The following is an 18,831-nucleotide window of genomic DNA, read 5'->3' as shown; positions in this document are numbered from 1 at the left end:
GGCGGCGGCAGCACTGCCACCTGTAGGCAGCGCAACTCGACCTTGCTCACTTCAGTCGACGTCTAAGCTATCACCGTCGACCATAACGCCGAATGCGACCATTTCTCCAAAACGGAACGCGGTCGCGTCCCTGGGAATGGCATCCAGCCCGATCCGTCCCAGTTTGCAGAGCCTGTCGGATCCAACCCGAACCCCCCCCCCCCCCCCCTCCCCCCCTCCCCGTTCATAAGTCGCGTCGCGTCGCGTCCACCCAACTAGGCAAGGCATCCATTTTCTGGTCGTCTTCCTCGATCCGAAACGGAAACCCCCCCGCCCCGCTCCTCATTCATTCCCCATCTCGTATCCTCCCCAACCCCGGCGACAAAACCCTAGCCTCCTCTTCCGTGTGATGGGATGCCGTCCAAACCCTACCCCGACCCCCTGACCCCCTCCTCCTCAGCCGCCGCCCCCGCGATCTGGATGTCCGCATGGACGGTGCCCGGGCCCTGATCGCCGCCGGGGCCACCGCCGTCTGCTGCCTCGTCTGCGCCTTCTGGGCCTTCCGCGCGTCCTCCTCCTCCTCCCCCTCCTTCTCCAAGAGGCACCAATCCCCGTCGCTGCACTGCTGCGGCTGCGCCTCCTGCGGCTGCCGCGCCGCCAAGTCCGCTAACGGCGAGATGGCCGTGGGCGGGGAGAACAAGAAGAAGGCGCAGGAGCCGGCCCCGCCCGAGGGCGGCGCCTCCATGATGGAGCAGCTCGTCCCCGAGATCACCACCCACGCGCTCAGCTACCTCGACTACACCAGCCTCTGCCGCCTCTCCATGACCAACTCCGCCATGCGCGGTGCTGCCAACGACGACGGCGCCTGGAAGGCGCTCTACCACAAGGTGCGTCTCCAGGCCTGATGCGCCCACAAGCCTCTCCCTTGACTTGCTCTACTCTCTGATTGGCAATGTAGTTATGCGTCGCTGCATGTTTCCACCCCCTCACTAGGACTGTCAGGTTCATGGATTAGGCTTTTTTACATTTCTGCTAGTGCATGCCATTATCCTTAGGGCGTTTAGATCCAGGGATAAAGGTTGTAGGATACACACTGGGATATGGAATGATTCAATTCTAACCGTCCACTGGATATGATGGAGTGACAGGATTCTGATTTTGCCAGGTTGTTTACCCCTTTTGCGCTCTAATCCAGAAACCAAGCGGTTTTCTCTCAGTAACTGAAATTTGTAGTAAGGCAATTCATCCATGACTCTTAACGGACACTTGGAACGAACCAAACTTCCATGGCTCCCGTGTCGCATCGAACACGTGTAATGACATGAACCTTGCTACCACATGTATTGCCATTTCTGAACTGAAAGAAAATTAATTATACCCGTGCACAACTCGGAAAACTCCACCTTGCTTCAGTTTCCAGATTTTTTACTGGCGTTTTCACAATCTAGCCATGTTGATCAATGTGTGACAAATAAGAGAGTTTGAATTGTGCACGTGCACCCGTGTTTGTCCATTTTGTATCTTGGTCATAAATCATGATAGTTTGTATTTATATATCATTGTCCCTTCTAATTGTCCACACATGGGTAAATTTCTGTGTCCCTTTTGATTTCTACAAATTCATGCTACTTATATTTTTTTTGTTATGAAGTTAGTGATATGGTTTTAAGTTCCAAACTAATATTGTTTTCTTGATGTTACTATGTGAAGTTGTGTAGTTTGGCTGTTAAAAATAACAATCCTTGTGATTATGTTGCAAGTTTTTCTTTTCTAGAATTTCTGTACTTGTTTTGTACTGCTGTAATGTAAATCAACTATTGTAGGATTTTACGGTGGAGCAGGGTACTATAAATCCACCTAATGGATGGAAGGCATACTATGCTGCTACAAAAGCCATCATGAATCTTAATGCAGAATTCTACAATATCATCAGGGAAGGGTCCTTGCCAGCAATGAGCCGATTTTGGCTCGATGCAGATTATGTTAAGTGTATTCACGCGACTGGGGAGTTCTTCACTGGGTATGTCCTTTTGACTTCACTTCAATTGATCCTCTCTGATTTCTACTTTCTGTTCGGCAACATATGTCCATGACCTTGGGTGTATGTTTTTCACAATGCATGTCCATGTGATGATATGCTGTTATGAAGAGGTTTAAAATGCAGTCAGTGTACAGCACTTGGGTGGTTGATTTGCATGTTCAAGGGGTGGACAGCTAGTTGTGGTTGATTTATTGCTTCTTTTCCATCAATGTTGGTCGTTTCCTTTGTCTTTGTGAAATTGTTGGCATGGACAGTTGGACACACAGTGACATAAATTGTGAAACAGATATAGTGCCTTATAGAGTGGTTCATCTGATTGAAAATATATTACAGGTCGTTATATTTATATATTGAATAAATGTAAATAGAAAGACTGGTTGGTACCATCAGCTGCCAGTTAGGGAGATGATTGGCCTCCTTGCCTTGCATATGCAGAGAAGCAGAGGAATTTTCAGCAAACATATATAGTGATTATTTTTGTTCCTTTACAAACATCAAACTTCTTTGATAGTTCTTTCAGAGAATAATAATAGAAACACTATGTGGCGATTGGTTGGTTGGCTTAGTTCCTAGTCAGGCTAGGACTAACGCAGGCATTGTTCTTCACCAGGCTAAATCAATTCAAGTTGGTCATGTTTGGTTTGATTGGCTTAAGGCGGCCTGCATTGTGAAGCTCCTGTTTGGTTGGGTGTATCGTGTGCTATGGTAACCTTGTATTTGTCGGAGGTGAAGTTACCATTTCTTTCCCTCTTTCTACTTCTCAGCTCTCTCTAGATTTGTACCGGTTTGCAGATTGCCATGGCAGCTGCAAAATCTGGTTGCTAACTTGTTGATTCACACTGTAGCATGCTCCTGGCCATCTGTTGTAGGATAGTTAAGCAAATATTATGTGTGCAGCCTGGTCTGTTTCTTCACCATCAGGGCAGTCTGTTGGTCCTTTGCTGACAACTTTGACGACAAACTCGATTTAGGCAGCGCCCAGCTTTGATTCAATTCATGCAAGCTCGATTTGGTTCGTGGGGAATTCAGTTTGATAGTTTGTTGGTTCAATTTGTGTAATAAGACACTTAATTTGGTGGAGATAGAACGAATCAAGGTATCGTAGCCTGCACATGACAGAGCCGAGCTGGAGACAGTGGATAAAGAAGGAATAGAGCTATCATCCGTGCCTGTTGCGGTCGAAAGTGTGGAAGGCTCGGTGAGCTACGCCGACCAGACAGCCACGGTAGGGCCTCCGGAGCTGCAGGCTAGGGAAAAGGCAAGCTTGTCGAACTTCATCATGCTGTTGCCGTTGGTGTCCATGGACCATGGCGGTTGATGAGCGAATCAGCGATGTCGGCGGCCATCTCATCCCCAGCAGCCAGACAGAGTCCCAAGGAGTGGGGAAGCGCCTCTAGCTCCAACTTGGTGAGTCTCCTCGGAGCACTGCTGGGAGGCGGATGAACGTGGGCTGCTCGGTGCAGGCAGCTGCGGACATGATCATGGGTTGAACGAGAGGTGAGCGTAGCACAGCATATGGTGGGTCCTAGCTAAACTAGCCTCCATAGCGTGGAAATGCATTCTATTTGTGTTTCCAGCTGGCCATGCTTGTCGACCTTCTTGCACTGCTGGGACCTGATTTACAGGCCTGCCCAGCCATCCAAATATGAAGAGGCTGCATTCCACAAACTATTTATGTTTTGTGGTTGCTTAGGCAAGGCGAATGAGACCATGCTATACAGTTGCGTCCATGTCCATGAGAAATAGATCTAAACTTGTGAAATCTAGTTATTTATATAGGTTAATAGTATTAAAGGTCCACAGATAAGCATATGTATGCCGATATCTGCAATTCTGTTAATGATCTTTATGCTGAGGTTTTTCATATCTACTTTTTGTGTGTGTACCTTGTCCTTTGAGTAGCTCTCAACTACTGTGATCTAGAAAACTGTATGTATTAATATCAGTTTTTTTTAAACAAATAGTCATTCCTACACATGCATACTATGTTGGCAACTGCATGGTATCTAGCGCATCACCTTCAATTGGATGAGCTAGGGGACTGGCTTTTAAAACAGTGTGCATGCTTCTATTTCAGCTGAATAGAAGAAAGGACGGACTCATGAAAATTTCTACCTTTGTTGGCGTGTCAATTGCTTTCTTGCATCCATGCATACTGATAGAAATTCTGCAAGAAGTGAAATCAGTATGCTTTGGCAGCTGTATAGGTTACTTTTTTATAGTAGGCTGTACTTGACCACCTGTCACTGCCAGTAACTAACTATACCATACAAATATGGAATGAAACCTATTGACTAGTGTGACAAGGTTACAGATGTTAGCATGTTTCTTTATCTTGTTTTTGTGAAATTATTTGAATGTGGATTTAGTCGGGGGCAGGGGGGGGGGGGGAGGTATGGAACACTTATGTTCTGTTCCGTTTGTTTGTTTTTTGACAAGGTGTTCCATTCGTGCTGTAAGTTTCCGTATGAAGCCTTCCATTCCCCATGCCACTATTCTTGATTTTCTAATGGACTGTTTAAGCAAGCATAACTCTAACATGCCATCTTGTGGCGATGCTTCACTTCCATGTTTAACAGATACAATGCGGTGATGGAGGGATGGGGCTTGCTGTTCAACTGGGGCCAAGATGGAGGGCAGGGCATTGCTTTCCAGATACGGGATGTCCGTGTTCGTGTTCTTGGTGAGGTGGCATGGGTCAATTTGAAGGCTAACGTCGATGTTGACCCTGTGCTGTTCCATGTGACAAATGTGTATGAGTTACGCAATGGCAGGTGGTATATGGTTCACCATCACAGCTCGCTCATGGCTGACCCTGTTCCGCATAATCTGTTTGGTTGAAGCTGGAGAATGAAAGCATGGAATCTTGGTTGAGGAAACTAGATGGCGCGGCTTCGATGTGGCGTGCTCCTTGACTGGTAATAGATTATCAGATGTATTTGAGAGAGGTTCCCCCCCCCATCGATTTTCTCCGTTCTGGATCTCCTGTCGATATTACCCTTCTGGATGTCCATTCTGCAGCTTTGTATAAATGTGTTTTAGGTGTTAAAACTTAATTGGTGAGTGAAAGGTTATGGCGCCCTGTGGGCTGCGGCTGACTTATCTGGTGCCTACTTAATGCGCGCTATCTTGTCTTTAGCGTGCCTTGTTGTGCAGTGCAGCTATCCTCTGCTTTCAGATGTCTATGGTCTGGGAAGGGAGGTGTTGCTAGGTACTAATGAATTTTCCTTGGAGAAGTTGTACTGAGTCATGCCGTCATGGGGCTGGCAGGTTGGTGACTTGTGATGCTCTGGAATCTACTAGTCCGATCAGACACAACTGAGGCAGGGACTAATGAAGCTGCTGCGCATTGTTACCATATTGTGGCCAAGGACGAATTCCCATCCAAGAAGCACTCGTTATGTTCAGGTTCACACCACAGGAGCATATAGATCTCAAAAGTGATTTGTACATGGCACTTGGGTCCGAATATGCCTTACAACTTACAGTACAAGAGGGGAGAAACGAGGGCTATTCCTCTGCAAATCATCGCGCTAGTGTCATCCTAAAAACAAAACAATGGGACGCATGCCTCATAGCCCTCACATCAACACAAAGGTGTGCATAATAACAGTGCTAACATGCTAGTACACCGGTGGCTTGTGACATGCACTGTACGTACATGCCTGCTTTATTTGTTGCTCGGCGGCGGCCTGACGAAGGAAGGATCGGTCAGGCGTCGTCCTTGGCGGTGAAGATGTCGAGGAGGGCAATGGCCTCGGTGACGGAGAGCTCGAGCCGGAACTTGGGCCCGTCGTAGTGGTGGAGGATGGGGCGGAAGGCGTCCTCCTCCAGCGGGTCGTAGATCCTCCGCGTCGCCACGCGAACCTGCGCATCCAAACCATCAGCATCAGCATCAGCATCAGCATCAGCGTTACGATGATCGATGTGGAGTAGTTCACTCAGTCGGACTCGGAGCACACGCGACGCAACGTAATCAAGGTAAGGATCATCTGCGTGCCGTCCGAATCCTCTTGCCGACTGGCCAAGCCAAACCAAACCGACCTGCCCTGCCCTGCCCTGCCCTGACCTGGCTCAGATAGTGGTGTGGTGTGGTGGTAGGTTAGGCCGCCTAATCCACGTTCTGGAACAGAGCCGATCGGTCCACCTGTTCATCGAATTGATCCTTTCCACACGCGCGACTACACGAGGCTTCTCGAAAGACAGATTTAAAAACGCTCTGTTCATGTGTCTGCACTACCAAAAATCTTTTTTTTGCCATCCCTGTGGTCGGACCAGGCCCCTTGTGCACGTCGAAACACGTGGATGGGTCTCGAGCTTTTTGTCTCGTTTGTTTGGTGTTGAGCTGATCGGCGGTCATCTGCCATGGCCCATATGGCTAGAGAGACTCGAGCTAAGCTTTGGCCATCGGAGAAGTGGGGGAAAAAGGATACCTGTGCGGGGAATCGCGACTCGCCGGGGCACTTCTTGTCCTCCCACGCCGTCGGGTCGATGTTCGTCCCGCCGAAGCTCGCGGCCTGATTGATCGGTGAGACGATGAGCACGATGAAGTTCGTCGGAATTTCGAGATCGATCGACGGATGAGAAAGCAAATCGAATTGCTTGGTGTTGTTACCTCGAAGATGCCGTGGAGCTGGTGGGTGGAGTAGTTGTAGAGGAAGAGGGGCAGCCCGGGTCGGATCGCCCGCACCGAGTCCCTGTACCGAGACGGCAGCCCTGCATCCCCAACAGTTCTCGTCTCGTCATTTCATCTCCGAGCGTTTTTCTCAGCACAAAGAATCGGCGTGAATCGAGAACAGGCCGTAAAACTGGAGGGATCGTGGTTGTATATTACCGAAGAGCTCCCTCCTGAGGTTTTCGTCCATGGTGTCGTTGTTGCAGACGAAGATGTACCCGCCGACGGCCTCGCCCCGCGGCAGCGCCTCCGACGCCGGCAGCGTCTTGAACCGCTTGTCCGCGGCCGCCGCGGCGTTGCCGCCGTTGCCGCCGCCCTCGTTCTTGGCGTGCTTCTTCTTGCCGTAGTCTCCGCCGTGCTTCTTGCCGCCGCCGCCGTGGTGGTTGGTGCTGTTGCTCGCCGGCCTCCCGGCGGACTTGTTGAAGTAGCTCTTCACCTCGCCGCCGTTGTTGCTGCCACCGTTGCTGTTGTAGCCCACCTTAATAAAGCCGTTGTTGCTCATGTTCTTGGCATAGCCACTGCTGATGCTGCTGCTGTAGGCGGCGGCCTTGTCGTTGGGGAGGTTGTTGTTGTAGCGGTCGGCCTTGCTAGTGGTGGTGGCGCCGAAGGCCAGCTTGCCGGAGCCGATGAGCCCCGGCCTGCCGCCGCCGATGAGGCTGTTCTTGGCGGGCGGCGGGGACGCGAGGAGGCCGGCGTCGGGCTGGGACTGGGAGGAGTTGCGGCGGTCGGCGGCCGGGGACCAGATGGAGTCGCCGAGGGAGAGGCCCGAGAAGGCGGCCGTCTGCAGGCGCAGCTGGTCGCTGAACTGCCAGAACTCGCGGTCGTAGCCCTCCATGGCCGGCCTGTTTCTTTCTTCCGGATTGCCGCGAGTTCGCCGGGAAATGAGAGGGAGAGGCGCGGGGGCAGGGGAGCCCGGGAGGGTAGCGGGAAATGAAACGGAGTGGTGTGGAGGAGTGGAGGTGCCGCCGCGTGGGGCGAGGGGCTTTATCGCCGTCCCGGTGGGTCAGCTGGTTTCCAATCGAGTCGAGTCCAGTGGGTTTCGTTGTCGGGCGGTGACCGCCGGGAGGGAGCGTGACCCCAGGCGAGGCGTGTGCGCTCTCGCTGGGCATCACTTGGCAACGGCCGGACGTGGGCGTTCGCCCTCCGTGTCCCCGCGCGGGCCGGGAAGGGAAGCTTCGGCGAAGGTGGCCAAACCGCGTCGCGCCGTGGCGAGGGGACGAGACGTGGATGTCCCGGCACGCCGCGGCGCCTTCGTCGCCAAGGTTGTGCTTGTACACGGGCCAGTGCCTTTTGTCGGATCTCAAGTTTATACTAGTAGTACTACTGTTCGAAAATTTTTACGAGGAAATAGCCATCTACTGAACCTTCTCCGTATGCGTTTGCATCTCAATAATCTTGTCGTGGTACGGTTTTTGGATCCGATTTATCTATAAACAGAATTAATTCTCTTCTTATTAATCACGGTGTTCGGCAGCTCTTCTTCCGGTTTATTGCACAGTATTTTCTCTCACAATCAATCTGCCGTACAACTTCTTGCGCGGTATTTTTCTCTCACAACGAATCTGCCGGCTTATCCATTTAATACCTGCCGAACAGAGTCAATATCTATAAACAGTATCTGTAAACGTTTACTATCTATTAAAAAAAAATCTTGCCGTGCCTTCCAGTCGTGTCTTGTTGGAGAGTGAACGGTGAACCATCGGTTCTTGCTAGCCGTTTATTGGCGAAAGCATTTCTAGAAAGAATTGACGCGTGCTGGTCTTGTCCGTTCTGCTGCCACGTCGCCAACAGGCACAGCTCCACCAGTTGGTAAGCTGGAGCGCCGACCGGGTCAGCAAACCTGCTGTGCGCGCCAACAGTCAGACGAGCCGCGCTCCCGGTCACATTCACATTCATCACTCACTTCCGGGCCGTTAACGTTTTCCGATCAGGAAGCACTGACCGAATTTGCAAGCGCTCCCTCGTTCCTACGCGTCATGCAAAAAATCTCCACCATATTACGATCCGCTCAAAGATTTATTGGCTGACGTGTCGGACCTGCTGCATCGCTCTAATGCTACTACGTACCTCCTCCATCCTAAAAAGAGGCTATTATTTTATCTTTCAAAATTTATCCCACGAAAAGTACTTATTTAGGTGTAATAAGATCCATCTAATTAAAATAATGCTAAGTACCAAGAGAAAATTATATAGAAAAACCGTATAGAGATTTTACTTTTCTGGCTCCAATTCATATGTATTTACTGAGGATCTAGAAAACTAAATAAACAATATAATTTTTAATTACAATTATTATAGTAATTAGAGGAAACAAGATCATTTCTTAGGATAGTAACGATGCGTCTGAATTTTTTCTAAATAAAAGTCTGGTTAGGAGGAAGGAATTAGTTTACAGGCTTATCACTTCGACATCACCTCTTAAACTAGTTGATGCCAGCGTCGGCCAGTAATCGAGTGAGAAGGACCGATTTGCCATTACAGATAAATGACGACGAGTCTGTCGCGTCGGTTTATTAGGATCTCGACACTCTCCAGCCACATTTAGTATCAGTCATGACGACGACTTGATGGGTTTTCTTTTGTCAGGGAGCTACCGCCTTTTTGCACCCAAAATATCTAGATGATAAAGTGATGCACCTCAAAGCGGTCCTAGTTGTACCGACGAGCTTTTAGGAGGGAGGCTTTCGCATTTAGGCTCTTTTCGATCATCTAAACTAAATTTTAGTCCAGATCAAACTTTAGGTTGACTAAATATTAGGTAACTAAATTTAATTCAAGAAACTTAACTTTAGGTGAATATGTAGGAATATAGAAATGTCATTTTTTCCTTTGATTTACTGTTGTTGTGCCTACGTAGGCACAGCGAGTGGTAGCATGGTAGGTAGTTTGTTCTCGCAGTTTGCAAGTTAGTTTAGTCCAAATTAGATGGAATTTTGATGACTAATGGACTAAACTATATAATTCTAAACTTTAGTTCACATTTTAGTCGACATGTTTGGATCACCTAGTGGACCAAAATTTCGCTCTAAAGTTTAGTCCATGAATCCAAACAGAATCTTAGCATCAATATTTGCTAGCTAATAAGCCCACTGGCTTATTGCTGGCTCATCACTTTTTACGTTAGCGAAGGTAAGCACGTAGCCGACGTCCCTCTCGGCAGATCGTGCAGTCCACGGTAGGCGATGCCCAACTCCCAGCTCTCCACGTTTCCATTATCTGTCGTAGCAATTGTGATCACCAACGGGCGCGTTCTCCCGATTCCGCAGCTTCTTTTCCCTGTCCTGGGGCCGCACCGCACCCGGAAAGGATAAAAATGTACTAGCGGCTGCGGGCGCGTCAGGCACACGGAGGCGTGACGTGCGCGTGCCATTCCCGGCTGCCGTGGTTAAACTTAACCCTGGGCAGGGGGCATCTCCTGGATCACCGGTCGCGTTCACACCCCGAGGAAGCAGCGACGGACCAACCAGCCGCGGCCGTGACCGGGCACGCGAGACCCCCCGAGCGTGGCGATGTCGCGCTGGGACCGGACCTCCCGTCGCGCGCCGCCTGTCCCGCCGCGCCAGGCCCAGGACGTGCGCACGCGTCGCGTCCCCTGGGCGCCGCGCCGTCTCTCGTCCCCTCGACGGCCATGGCCATGGCCTGGCAGCCGCCACCACCGGCAGCGCTGCGCGATTGGGCGCGGGGCGAGCGGGGAGGGAGACCGGAGCGCGTGGACTTGGTTCGGCTGCGGCGGGTCAGAGTCACAGGGTTTGTCTTGAGGTGGTTGGGTGTTGGTGCCAGCCCAAGCATGGGCTTTGTGTCTAGTTTACAGTGGTGGCCTGCTTTGCTTGGACGGCGGATTGGGATGTGCACAGTGGTGCTCGCGGCTCACTCGATCACCCACCTGACCGGCGCCTTGGATGCGCGTCAGGGTCTCACCGAGCCGTGCAGCGACGCTGCCCGGCCTGATGGGGATGGCCTCCCTCTCGGCGGGACGCATCGTACGGACACGTAACTCTTGCGTGGTCGCTTGCGTTCTACGGAGCTAATAAGTGCATACCGTACCAGTTGCACACAAGCCCTGATGACAGCTTCGCAAAACGATCTGTTCGCCCGCCGAACCATCGAAACATGGAAGCAATGCGGCAGAACCAGCTTAGTTCGAGGATACATTAACGAGGGTGGGCATGCAATAGATCAACAAAATCAATCTAGCTTTTACTTCTGTAATGACTTTTAAGCATCTCCAGCATATTACTCTTTGCTCTTTCTGATACTAAAAAAAATTGATGTTTTAATCATTAAAGATGCTCTGACAGATTACCAATCCAATTCTTATTATTTAAATTGTTTTAATCATCAAAACACATCTCTCTCACCAAAATGAAGGGGATTCTACCTCTACCCTATTACGATGATTGGATTTTGGTAGTTCGCTGTAGCAACTAGTATCAAAAGTAAAAAAAGTTATTGATAATAAAGAAAGAGTATGTTTTGAATAAGTAATTTTTTTTGAGATGCTCGTGCGAACAGCGAAATCCTTAGCGGATGTAACAGAACGTTCGGCTTTAGGCTTTTCCCTTGCTCATGAGTGACCGTAATAACAAAGGGAATATATTAGATGCAAACTAATTTCTCCGTACAAACTATACAAACTTCAATCTAAGCCGATGGATCAACATCCAAGAGGCATGGAGGATTGGGTAATTTTACAATTAATTGCTCGCACTTTGATTGGGTAATCACACTTTTACAAATCTCCCCTCCCACCCCTGCGCCCCTCCCCTTGGATGTTGATCCGATGGCCCAGATTGAAGTTTACATGGTTTGCACTGAGAGGTTGATTTGCAACTGATATATTCCAATAACAAAACAATAATCAAAAAGTAATTTTAGCGTCGCCTCGCACTCCTCCCTCTCTCGAACACCCACCCACACCACACAGTTGCTGGCATCATGGAATGGAAATACTATACACACGCCATTATCAATCAAATTTTTTTCTAGACTTTTTGGCGTCAATTAGATAAGTTTTCTAGTCACTTTATTTTTTTTCGAAAAAAAATAATTTCATTACGGGAAAAAGAGCTAGAAATGAAATCAGTCCGGCATGGTGAACTATCTAGGCCTCTAGCCCATTTCAATGGTCCAACAGACCGTAGTTACCAACGTGTCGATCAGAGTGAGACGTAACAGTTCAAGAGACCGAGACAAACCAAAACGCGCACGTTGCCAGGAAGGAAGAAATTATCGTGTCTGACCAGCACCGAGCATACGGGCTACCAATTGTTTGGACCGCGTATCTTTCTAGGCCCAGTACTCCTTTCTCCTTTTCGGGCCCATCAGGTTTTCCAGGTTCATCTTTTTTTTTCATTTACACGGCCAATCAATTGAACTCTTTTTTTCAAGGCCGCCAATCAATTGAAGTCAACATCGCGAATTCTGCCCCCAGAAAGGCGGTACCAGCCCAATTAGCATTTTTTTCGCTTGCTACGTTTTTTTGCTCCGTATTTTTTATCTTCTATTTTCTATTCTTTAAATATTATTAAATATCATACATCTTTTGGTATTTTCTATTTAGGTTTCAAACTTATTTAATTTTTCGTTTTAGCTTTTTTATACATATTTTTAGGGTATATTTCTAAGGACCCATTTGGAACTTTGGAATTAAATTCCGTTCTAATAATTATAATTTAGATATAAATCTATTAAGCTAATATGATTATAGGTGGAATATATTTGTATATTATTGTTGGCCATATGAGGGAGATACTTATGTTTCTACCAAAAAAGAGTGAGCCAAAGAACATGCTATAAGTTACGGAATCGAAAATATATAGCTACAAATTTAGGATAGGCTTTTACTATCTAACTTTTGAAGTGAATGTCAAATTATAAGCCAAATAATCTAATTTATTAAGTAGATTTCGATTCCTCCAAAATAAGAGGATCCAAATGTTAGACCCGGAGCAGCGGGACTGCTTACAGGCTAGAATGTTCTAGAATAAGAGATGATATGTGGACCATATCTGATCCTATTGTAACTGCTCGGACGTGACTAGAACTAGTCAGAATGGAAGGAAACTATTCAACAATACTAGTAGGACTCCTAAACTCGTATCTGGTTATGATTTTCATGTAACCCTGTATCCCCGGACTATATAAGGGCGGATAGGGACCCCTTCCAAATAATCTACATCTAAGATAATATAAATCAACACACAGGATATACGGTACTACGCTCTCGGCGATCTGAATCTGTCTAAAATTTCGCGTTCCTTGCACGTTCGAATTACAGATCTCAGCGATACTCAACCTAAATCATACCACTTCGGGAGATATCCCTCAGTAGACTTGGCGGCTAAATACCAACACCAAACGACCTCTAAAAAAAGTTCTATTTACCTCCCTCAACTAGATTAGGAGCCAAGGTTTTCTCCCTGAACTCAACAACCAGTCGCCAAGGGTACTCAAAGTTACAGAACCTGTTGTTTTTCTGGAGCGGTGACAGACACGAAAGCTTAATTAGCCAACTGTCGTTTGTTCTCATACCCTCCTTTTTGCCTTACTACCGTCTCCACTCTGCCATTTGATAATGATTGATGAACAAGTACGCTAAAACACACGAACCTCTCGTCTAGCATTCATGCTTTGATTTAGCTTCGTATTTTTGAGTGTGATACTGTGCATTAATTGTTTAAGGAAGGAAAAGGTAGGGAGGTACACGTGTGCATATATATCTGCAATCTGCTAGCTTGATGTATCAGCTAAGCTAATAATTAAGCTGAACCGCGCCCTGCTGCAATCTTTTGAAACCTGGGACTAACATTAGTCTAATCCCGTCTGCCTCTCAAACCGCGCCAATATGCTTGCGCTTAAAGCTTCGGTTTCTTTGCCAAGATTAGGAGCCAGATCTATTGCCTGGCGCATAGTTTCTTTGCCAACTCACCTAAGTAGTACATGTAACTCAGTAAAGAATAACTTTCTTTTGAACTATCATGTGGAGGGGCCTTTTGTCCGGGTTGGTAACACCAACCGGGACAAAAGAGTCCTTTAGTCCGGGTTGGTGCCACCAATCGGGACAAAAAGGTTGGGCTTTTTATCCCGGATGGAGCAACCAACCGGGACAAAAGGGGGTCCTTTTGTCCCGGTTGGTGCCCGGCTAGCCGTTGGACTCGGAACAAAAGCCACCTTTTGTCCCGGGCCCAAAGACAGCCGGGACAAATGGCTTAGAACAAAGGCATGTTCTGTAGTAGTGTAAACCGAACTAAAAATATTGGATACTTAGACCCCAACTTCATAAAACCGTTTACTTAGTCCTCTCGGTTGGTTTTGCATAGCAGTTTCAGCCACATGGCATACTGAGCATACGAATCGCTAGGTCGGACCGATTGACATGTGAACCCGACTTGAAAATAAGGTGTTCTTCTCTGCTCTCTCTTCTTCTTCTCCCCCTCCCTCCCAGTCTCCGACTAGTCCCCTTTCGCCGCTGCCGATATGCTCCTCCGCCGGCTTTGTCACCACCAACATTGGCAAGGACTAGGACCGCCGGCCCCTCCGATCCCTCCGCCAGTCCTCTTCCTCCTCTAGCTTGCTGCCATCAATATTCCATGCTATGCGCTCACACGGCCCAGCGGAGGGACCCCTACTCGAAGACGAAAGACGACCTCGACCCGCTGCCGCTTGACCTGGAGCATGAGGCCGTTCCCGAGCGCAGACGAGGTGGCAGGCACGGGGCGCCTGCACCGCCGCATCGACCTCTGCAGCGAGCCAGAGATCTGATGGCGCTTCGCTATTGTGATGGCAGCCGTAGACTGCCCCTCCGCCGCTACGGCGGCCGCCACCAAGGACAAGGGCATCGCCTCTCCCGCGCGGCGGGCAGGGCACATTACGTGGCTAAGTTGTTAGAAGCGACGGCGAACAAAAAAATGAAAACAGCAAAGATCAAACTTCAAGAGACACAAGGATTTAACGTGGAAAACCCCTCAATGCGAAGGGTAAAAACCACGGGCGCCAGCCAGCAAGAACTTTACTATATCGGGTGTGTGTTTACAATGCCTAACGGTGGCTTACAAGAGTAATAATCGAATTGATGTTCTCCGGTGAAGCCTATGGGTTAGATATATAGGAGAGTCATATGGTCTCCTCAACTTCTACTTAGCAATGTGGGATTAAAATTTTGCACCACATGGGCCATTGGAATTTATTTGGAATAACTGAAATACTTAATGGGCCAAGCCCAAATTCCAACAATCTCCCACCAGAATTTGGATCACAATATAACATACTCCACCTTGAGACAAATTCTTTCTTGTAACATATCAAAATCATCACATGAACACAACAAAGAATAGAAGTTCCGGCGCCAAGTAGCCTCTTGGGCTAAGCTGTCAAACCAACTAAGCTTGAGCAAAGCTCAAACTTAGCTACAAGAACTGGTTTAGTCATCATATCAGCTGGATTATCATGAGTACTGATTTTGCATAACTTCAATTTACCTTGTGAAATAACATCACGAACATAATGGTACTTGACATCAATATGCTTTGTCCTTTCATGAAACATCTGATCTTTGGTGAGACAAATAGCACTTTGACTGTCACAGAATAGATCAATGCAAGAATCAACTCCACACAGCTCAGCAAACAAACCTTTCAGCCAAACTGACTCCTTGCACGCTTCAGCAATAGCCATATATTCTGCTTCTGTGGTAGACATAGCAACAACAGGCTGCAAAGTAGCCTTCCAACTCACGGCACAACTGCCAACAGTGAACACATAACCTGTGAGTGACCTGCGCCTATCCAAATCAGCAGCATAATCTGAATCCACATAACCAATGAGTCCCTGATCAGTTCTCCCAAACTTCAAACAAGAATATGCTGTTCCTCTGAGGTACCTGAAAATCCACTGAACTGCCTTCCAGTGTTCTTTACCAGGATTAGACATGTATCTGCTAACCAAACTCTTAGCATATGATAAATATGGGCGAGAGCAGACCATGGCATACATCAAAGAACCAACATCACTAGAATATGGGACTTTTGACATGTATTCAACATGCTCATCAGAACTAGGACACTGAGCGGCTGACAATTTAAAGTGAGGTGCAATAGGAGTACTAACTGGCTTTGAATCTTGCATATTGAAACGCTGAAGAACTTTGTTAATGTAATTATGCTGACTAAGAAATAATAAACCAGATTTTCTGTCTCTAGTAATCTCCATACGTAGAATTTTCTTAGCAACACCAAGATCCTTCATATCAAATTCACTACTCAATAATTTCTTTATTGTAGTGATTTCTTTTTTGCTCTTGGCAGCAATAAACATGTCATCAACATATAACAGCAAGTATATAGGTGATCCATCAACAATCTTAATGTAAACACGGCTATCATATTCAGATCTTTTAAAACCATGTAACAACATAAATGAATCAAACCTCTTATACCACTGACGAGGAGACTGTTTCAAACCATACAAGGACTTCTTCAACTTGCAAACATAATTCTCTTTGCTTGGCACTATGAATCCTTCTGGCTGATCCATGTAAATTTCCTCCTCAAGCTCTCCATACAAAAATGCAGTCTTCACATCTAACTGCTCAAGCTCAAGATCATGCATAGCAATAATACTAAAGAAAGTCCGAATTGAGCTATGCTTCACAACTGGAGAGTACACATCATTATAATCAACACCAGAAATCTGACTGAAGTCCTTTGCAACTAACCTTGCCTTAAATTTTAGAGGCTCACTATGAGACAAACCCTCCTTTCTCTTGAAGACCCATTTGCAGCGAAAAGACTTTTTTTTTCTCAGGTAAGCTCACAATCTTCCACGTGCCATTTTTCTCAAGAGACTGCATCTCCTCCTGCATAACTGAGATCCACTTCTCCTTATCAACAGAATCAACGGCTTCAGAATATGTTGCTGGCTCACAAGCATCCTCCACCTGTTCAGCACAACTCAAAGCATAATAAGTCAGATTACACTCCTCAATTAAACGGTTTGGAGGTCCACAACTTCTCTTTGATCTGTGAAGATCAATAGGTAAATCTACATCCTCCTCATGCTGCAAATCAGACTGTGAAACTGGAAGTGAGTGCTGAACAGTATCAGGAACACTATCTGAAATATTATTACCAACAACTTCATTTTCCTGGTTATCCATAAGCTCCACCTGCACACTAACTTGTGGCTGCAATTTTTCAACTAAAGTATCATCTGTGGATAGACTGTCAATAAATATCACAGACTCATTGAAAACAACACTTCTGCTCATGAAAGTCTTTTTAGTTTCAGGATTCCACAATTTATATCCTTTGACTCCCGAACAATAACCAAGAAACAGACATTTAATAGCTCTAGGCTCTAATTTTCCATTATCAACATGAGCATAAGCAGTGCAGCCAAAAACTCTCAAGTGTGGATAATCTGCAGGTGTACCAGACCATACCTCAATAGGAGTCTTCTTGTTGAATGGAATAGAAGGCGACCTGTTGATCAAATAGCATGCAGTATTAGCAGCCTCAGCCCAAAAACGCTTGTTCATGCGGGCGTTGGACAGCATGCAACGAGCCTTCGAGATAATGGTCCTGTTCATGCGCTCGGCCACACCATTCTGCTGCGGAGTGTATGAGATGGTGTGATGCCTAACAATGCCTTCTTTTCTGCAATAATCATCAAAAACATCCGAACAAAATTCTCCACCATTATCAGTGCGAAGCACCTTGACCTTCTTCTCAGTTTGCCTTTCTATCATAACTTTCCACTCTGTAAAAGCAGCAAAAGTATCATCTTTGTTTTTCAGAAAATAAGGCCAGACTCTTATAGAGTAATCATCAATAATGGTAAGCATATAACGAGCACCACCATATGAAGGTTTACGGGAAGGACCCCACAAATCAGCATGAACATAATCAAGTGTACCTTTTGTGGTATGAACAGAGGTATTGAATTTGAACCTCTTGTGCTTACCAAATACACAATGCTCACAGAACTTCTTGCCACTTAGAATGCAGCCATCCAGCAGGTTTCTCTTCATCAATTCTGCCATACCGAGTTCACTCATGTGTCCAAGACGCATATGCCAAATGTCAGTCTTACTAAGTTCAGCATTAGCAACATTAGCAGCAGAAAAAGAACCATGCAAAGTACAACCTCTGAGAATATATAAATTTGAAGGATTTAGATCACCCAGCAAACATACAAGAGAACCTTTAGATACCTTCACAACTCCACATGAATCGGTGTATTTGAGTCCTTCTTTATCAAGTGTGCTCAACGAGATCAAATTTTTTTTTCATTCCTGATACGTGCCTCACATTTTTCAGTGAGCGAATCATGCCATCATGGGTCTTGATCTGAACAGAGCCAATGCTAACAATCTCACACGGGTTATCATCTCCCATGCGCACAAAATCACCGTTCTGCAAAGACTCATAGGAACTGAACCAATCTTTGTTAGTGCAGATATGAAAGGAACATGTAGAATCAAGAATCCACTCATCATGTCCAGCAACACAACCAGCAAAGACAACCAAACAATCTGACTCAGAGTTTTCACCAGCAGAAGCAACACTAGCCTTACCATCAGATTTATTTTTCCTTTTCTCCTTATTCTGCAATTTCCAGCAATCCTCAATCATATGAGATTTCTTCTTGCAGTACTTACAAAATAATTTCTTCTTGGGACTTTTGGACTGGGAGTGGCCTCTACCGTCATTTCTCTTGCTACGATCGTTGTTGTCGCTGGATGATCTTTGCTCCGATCTGCCTCTAACATGCAAGGCGTCGCCCCTTGAGGACGATCCATCTGTCTGCACCATGCCTTTCATCTTCTCCTTAGACTGGAGTGCCTCACAAACTTCCGCAAGGGTTATTTCATCACGGCTTAATAGTATGGTGTCACGAAAACTTGCATAAAAACTTGGCAAAGAGCATAATAAGAGAAGACCTAAGTCCTCATCTTCATACTTAACCTTCATCGACCCTAGGTCAGCAACGATCTCCTTGAAGACAGATAGGTGACCCATCACCGAATCACCCTCCTACATCTTAAGCGTATACAGCTTCAACTTCATATGCAATTTACTGGTAAGATCCTTCGACATGCAGATCGATTCCAGTTTTAGCCACAATTATGTAGCAGTCT

General features: G+C 46.8%; 2 protein-coding genes across 4 annotated transcripts; one reads left to right on the top strand and one right to left on the bottom strand.

Moving 5' to 3' along the window:
- The first annotated feature begins 250 nt into the window (after positions 1-250).
- Positions 251-5,158, top strand: LOC120709509 (F-box protein SKIP8-like). 3 transcript variants are annotated; one of them, XR_005689708.1, is made up of 4 exons: positions 251-866; positions 1,803-1,999; positions 2,631-2,746; positions 4,600-5,157. XR_005689708.1 is itself a non-coding variant. In XM_039995178.1 (4 exons), exons 1-4 carry the CDS (start codon positions 468-470, stop codon positions 4,872-4,874), a joined length of 780 nt encoding a protein of 259 aa, XP_039851112.1. In that variant the 5' UTR covers positions 252-467; the 3' UTR covers positions 4,875-5,158. The 3 variants fall into 3 exon arrangements, 2 of the variants coding, with proteins under 2 accessions (XP_039851112.1, XP_039851111.1); XM_039995178.1 differs by lacking the exon at positions 2,631-2,746 and having other exon boundaries at positions 252-866; positions 4,600-4,703; positions 4,795-5,158; XM_039995177.1 differs by lacking the exon at positions 2,631-2,746 and having other exon boundaries at positions 254-866.
- Positions 5,159-5,421: 263 nt separating this feature from the next.
- Positions 5,422-7,670, bottom strand: LOC120709508 (B2 protein-like). Its single transcript, XM_039995176.1, has 4 exons — positions 6,855-7,670; positions 6,636-6,736; positions 6,454-6,537; positions 5,422-5,887 (listed from the first exon to the last, which is right to left on the bottom strand). Exons 1-4 carry the CDS (start codon positions 7,528-7,530, stop codon positions 5,732-5,734), a joined length of 1,017 nt encoding a protein of 338 aa, XP_039851110.1. The 5' UTR covers positions 7,531-7,670; the 3' UTR covers positions 5,422-5,731.
- Between the last annotated feature and the right edge of the window lie 11,161 nt (positions 7,671-18,831).

This window comes from Panicum virgatum, chromosome 5K, assembly GCF_016808335.1.
Source record: "Panicum virgatum strain AP13 chromosome 5K, P.virgatum_v5, whole genome shotgun sequence".
NCBI lineage: Eukaryota > Viridiplantae > Streptophyta > Magnoliopsida > Poales > Poaceae > Panicum > Panicum virgatum.
This window is presented reverse-complemented; position numbering and strand designations above follow the sequence as displayed.

Coding starts and splice junctions, on each gene's coding strand:
- LOC120709509 (XM_039995177.1), top strand. CDS start 468: ATGGACGGTGCCCGGGCCCTGATCGCCGCCGGGGCCACCGCCGTCTGC. Junction 867..1,802: donor GGAAGGCGCTCTACCACAAG/GTGCGTCTCCAG, acceptor CAACTATTGTAG/GATTTTACGGTGGAGCAGGG. Junction 2,000..4,599: donor ACTGGGGAGTTCTTCACTGG/GTATGTCCTTTT, acceptor CATGTTTAACAG/ATACAATGCGGTGATGGAGG.
- LOC120709508 (XM_039995176.1), bottom strand. CDS start 7,530: ATGGAGGGCTACGACCGCGAGTTCTGGCAGTTCAGCGACCAGCTGCGC. Junction 6,737..6,854: donor CCTCAGGAGGGAGCTCTTCG/GTAATATACAAC, acceptor TTGGGGATGCAG/GGCTGCCGTCTCGGTACAGG. Junction 6,538..6,635: donor AGCTCCACGGCATCTTCGAG/GTAACAACACCA, acceptor CCGATCAATCAG/GCCGCGAGCTTCGGCGGGAC.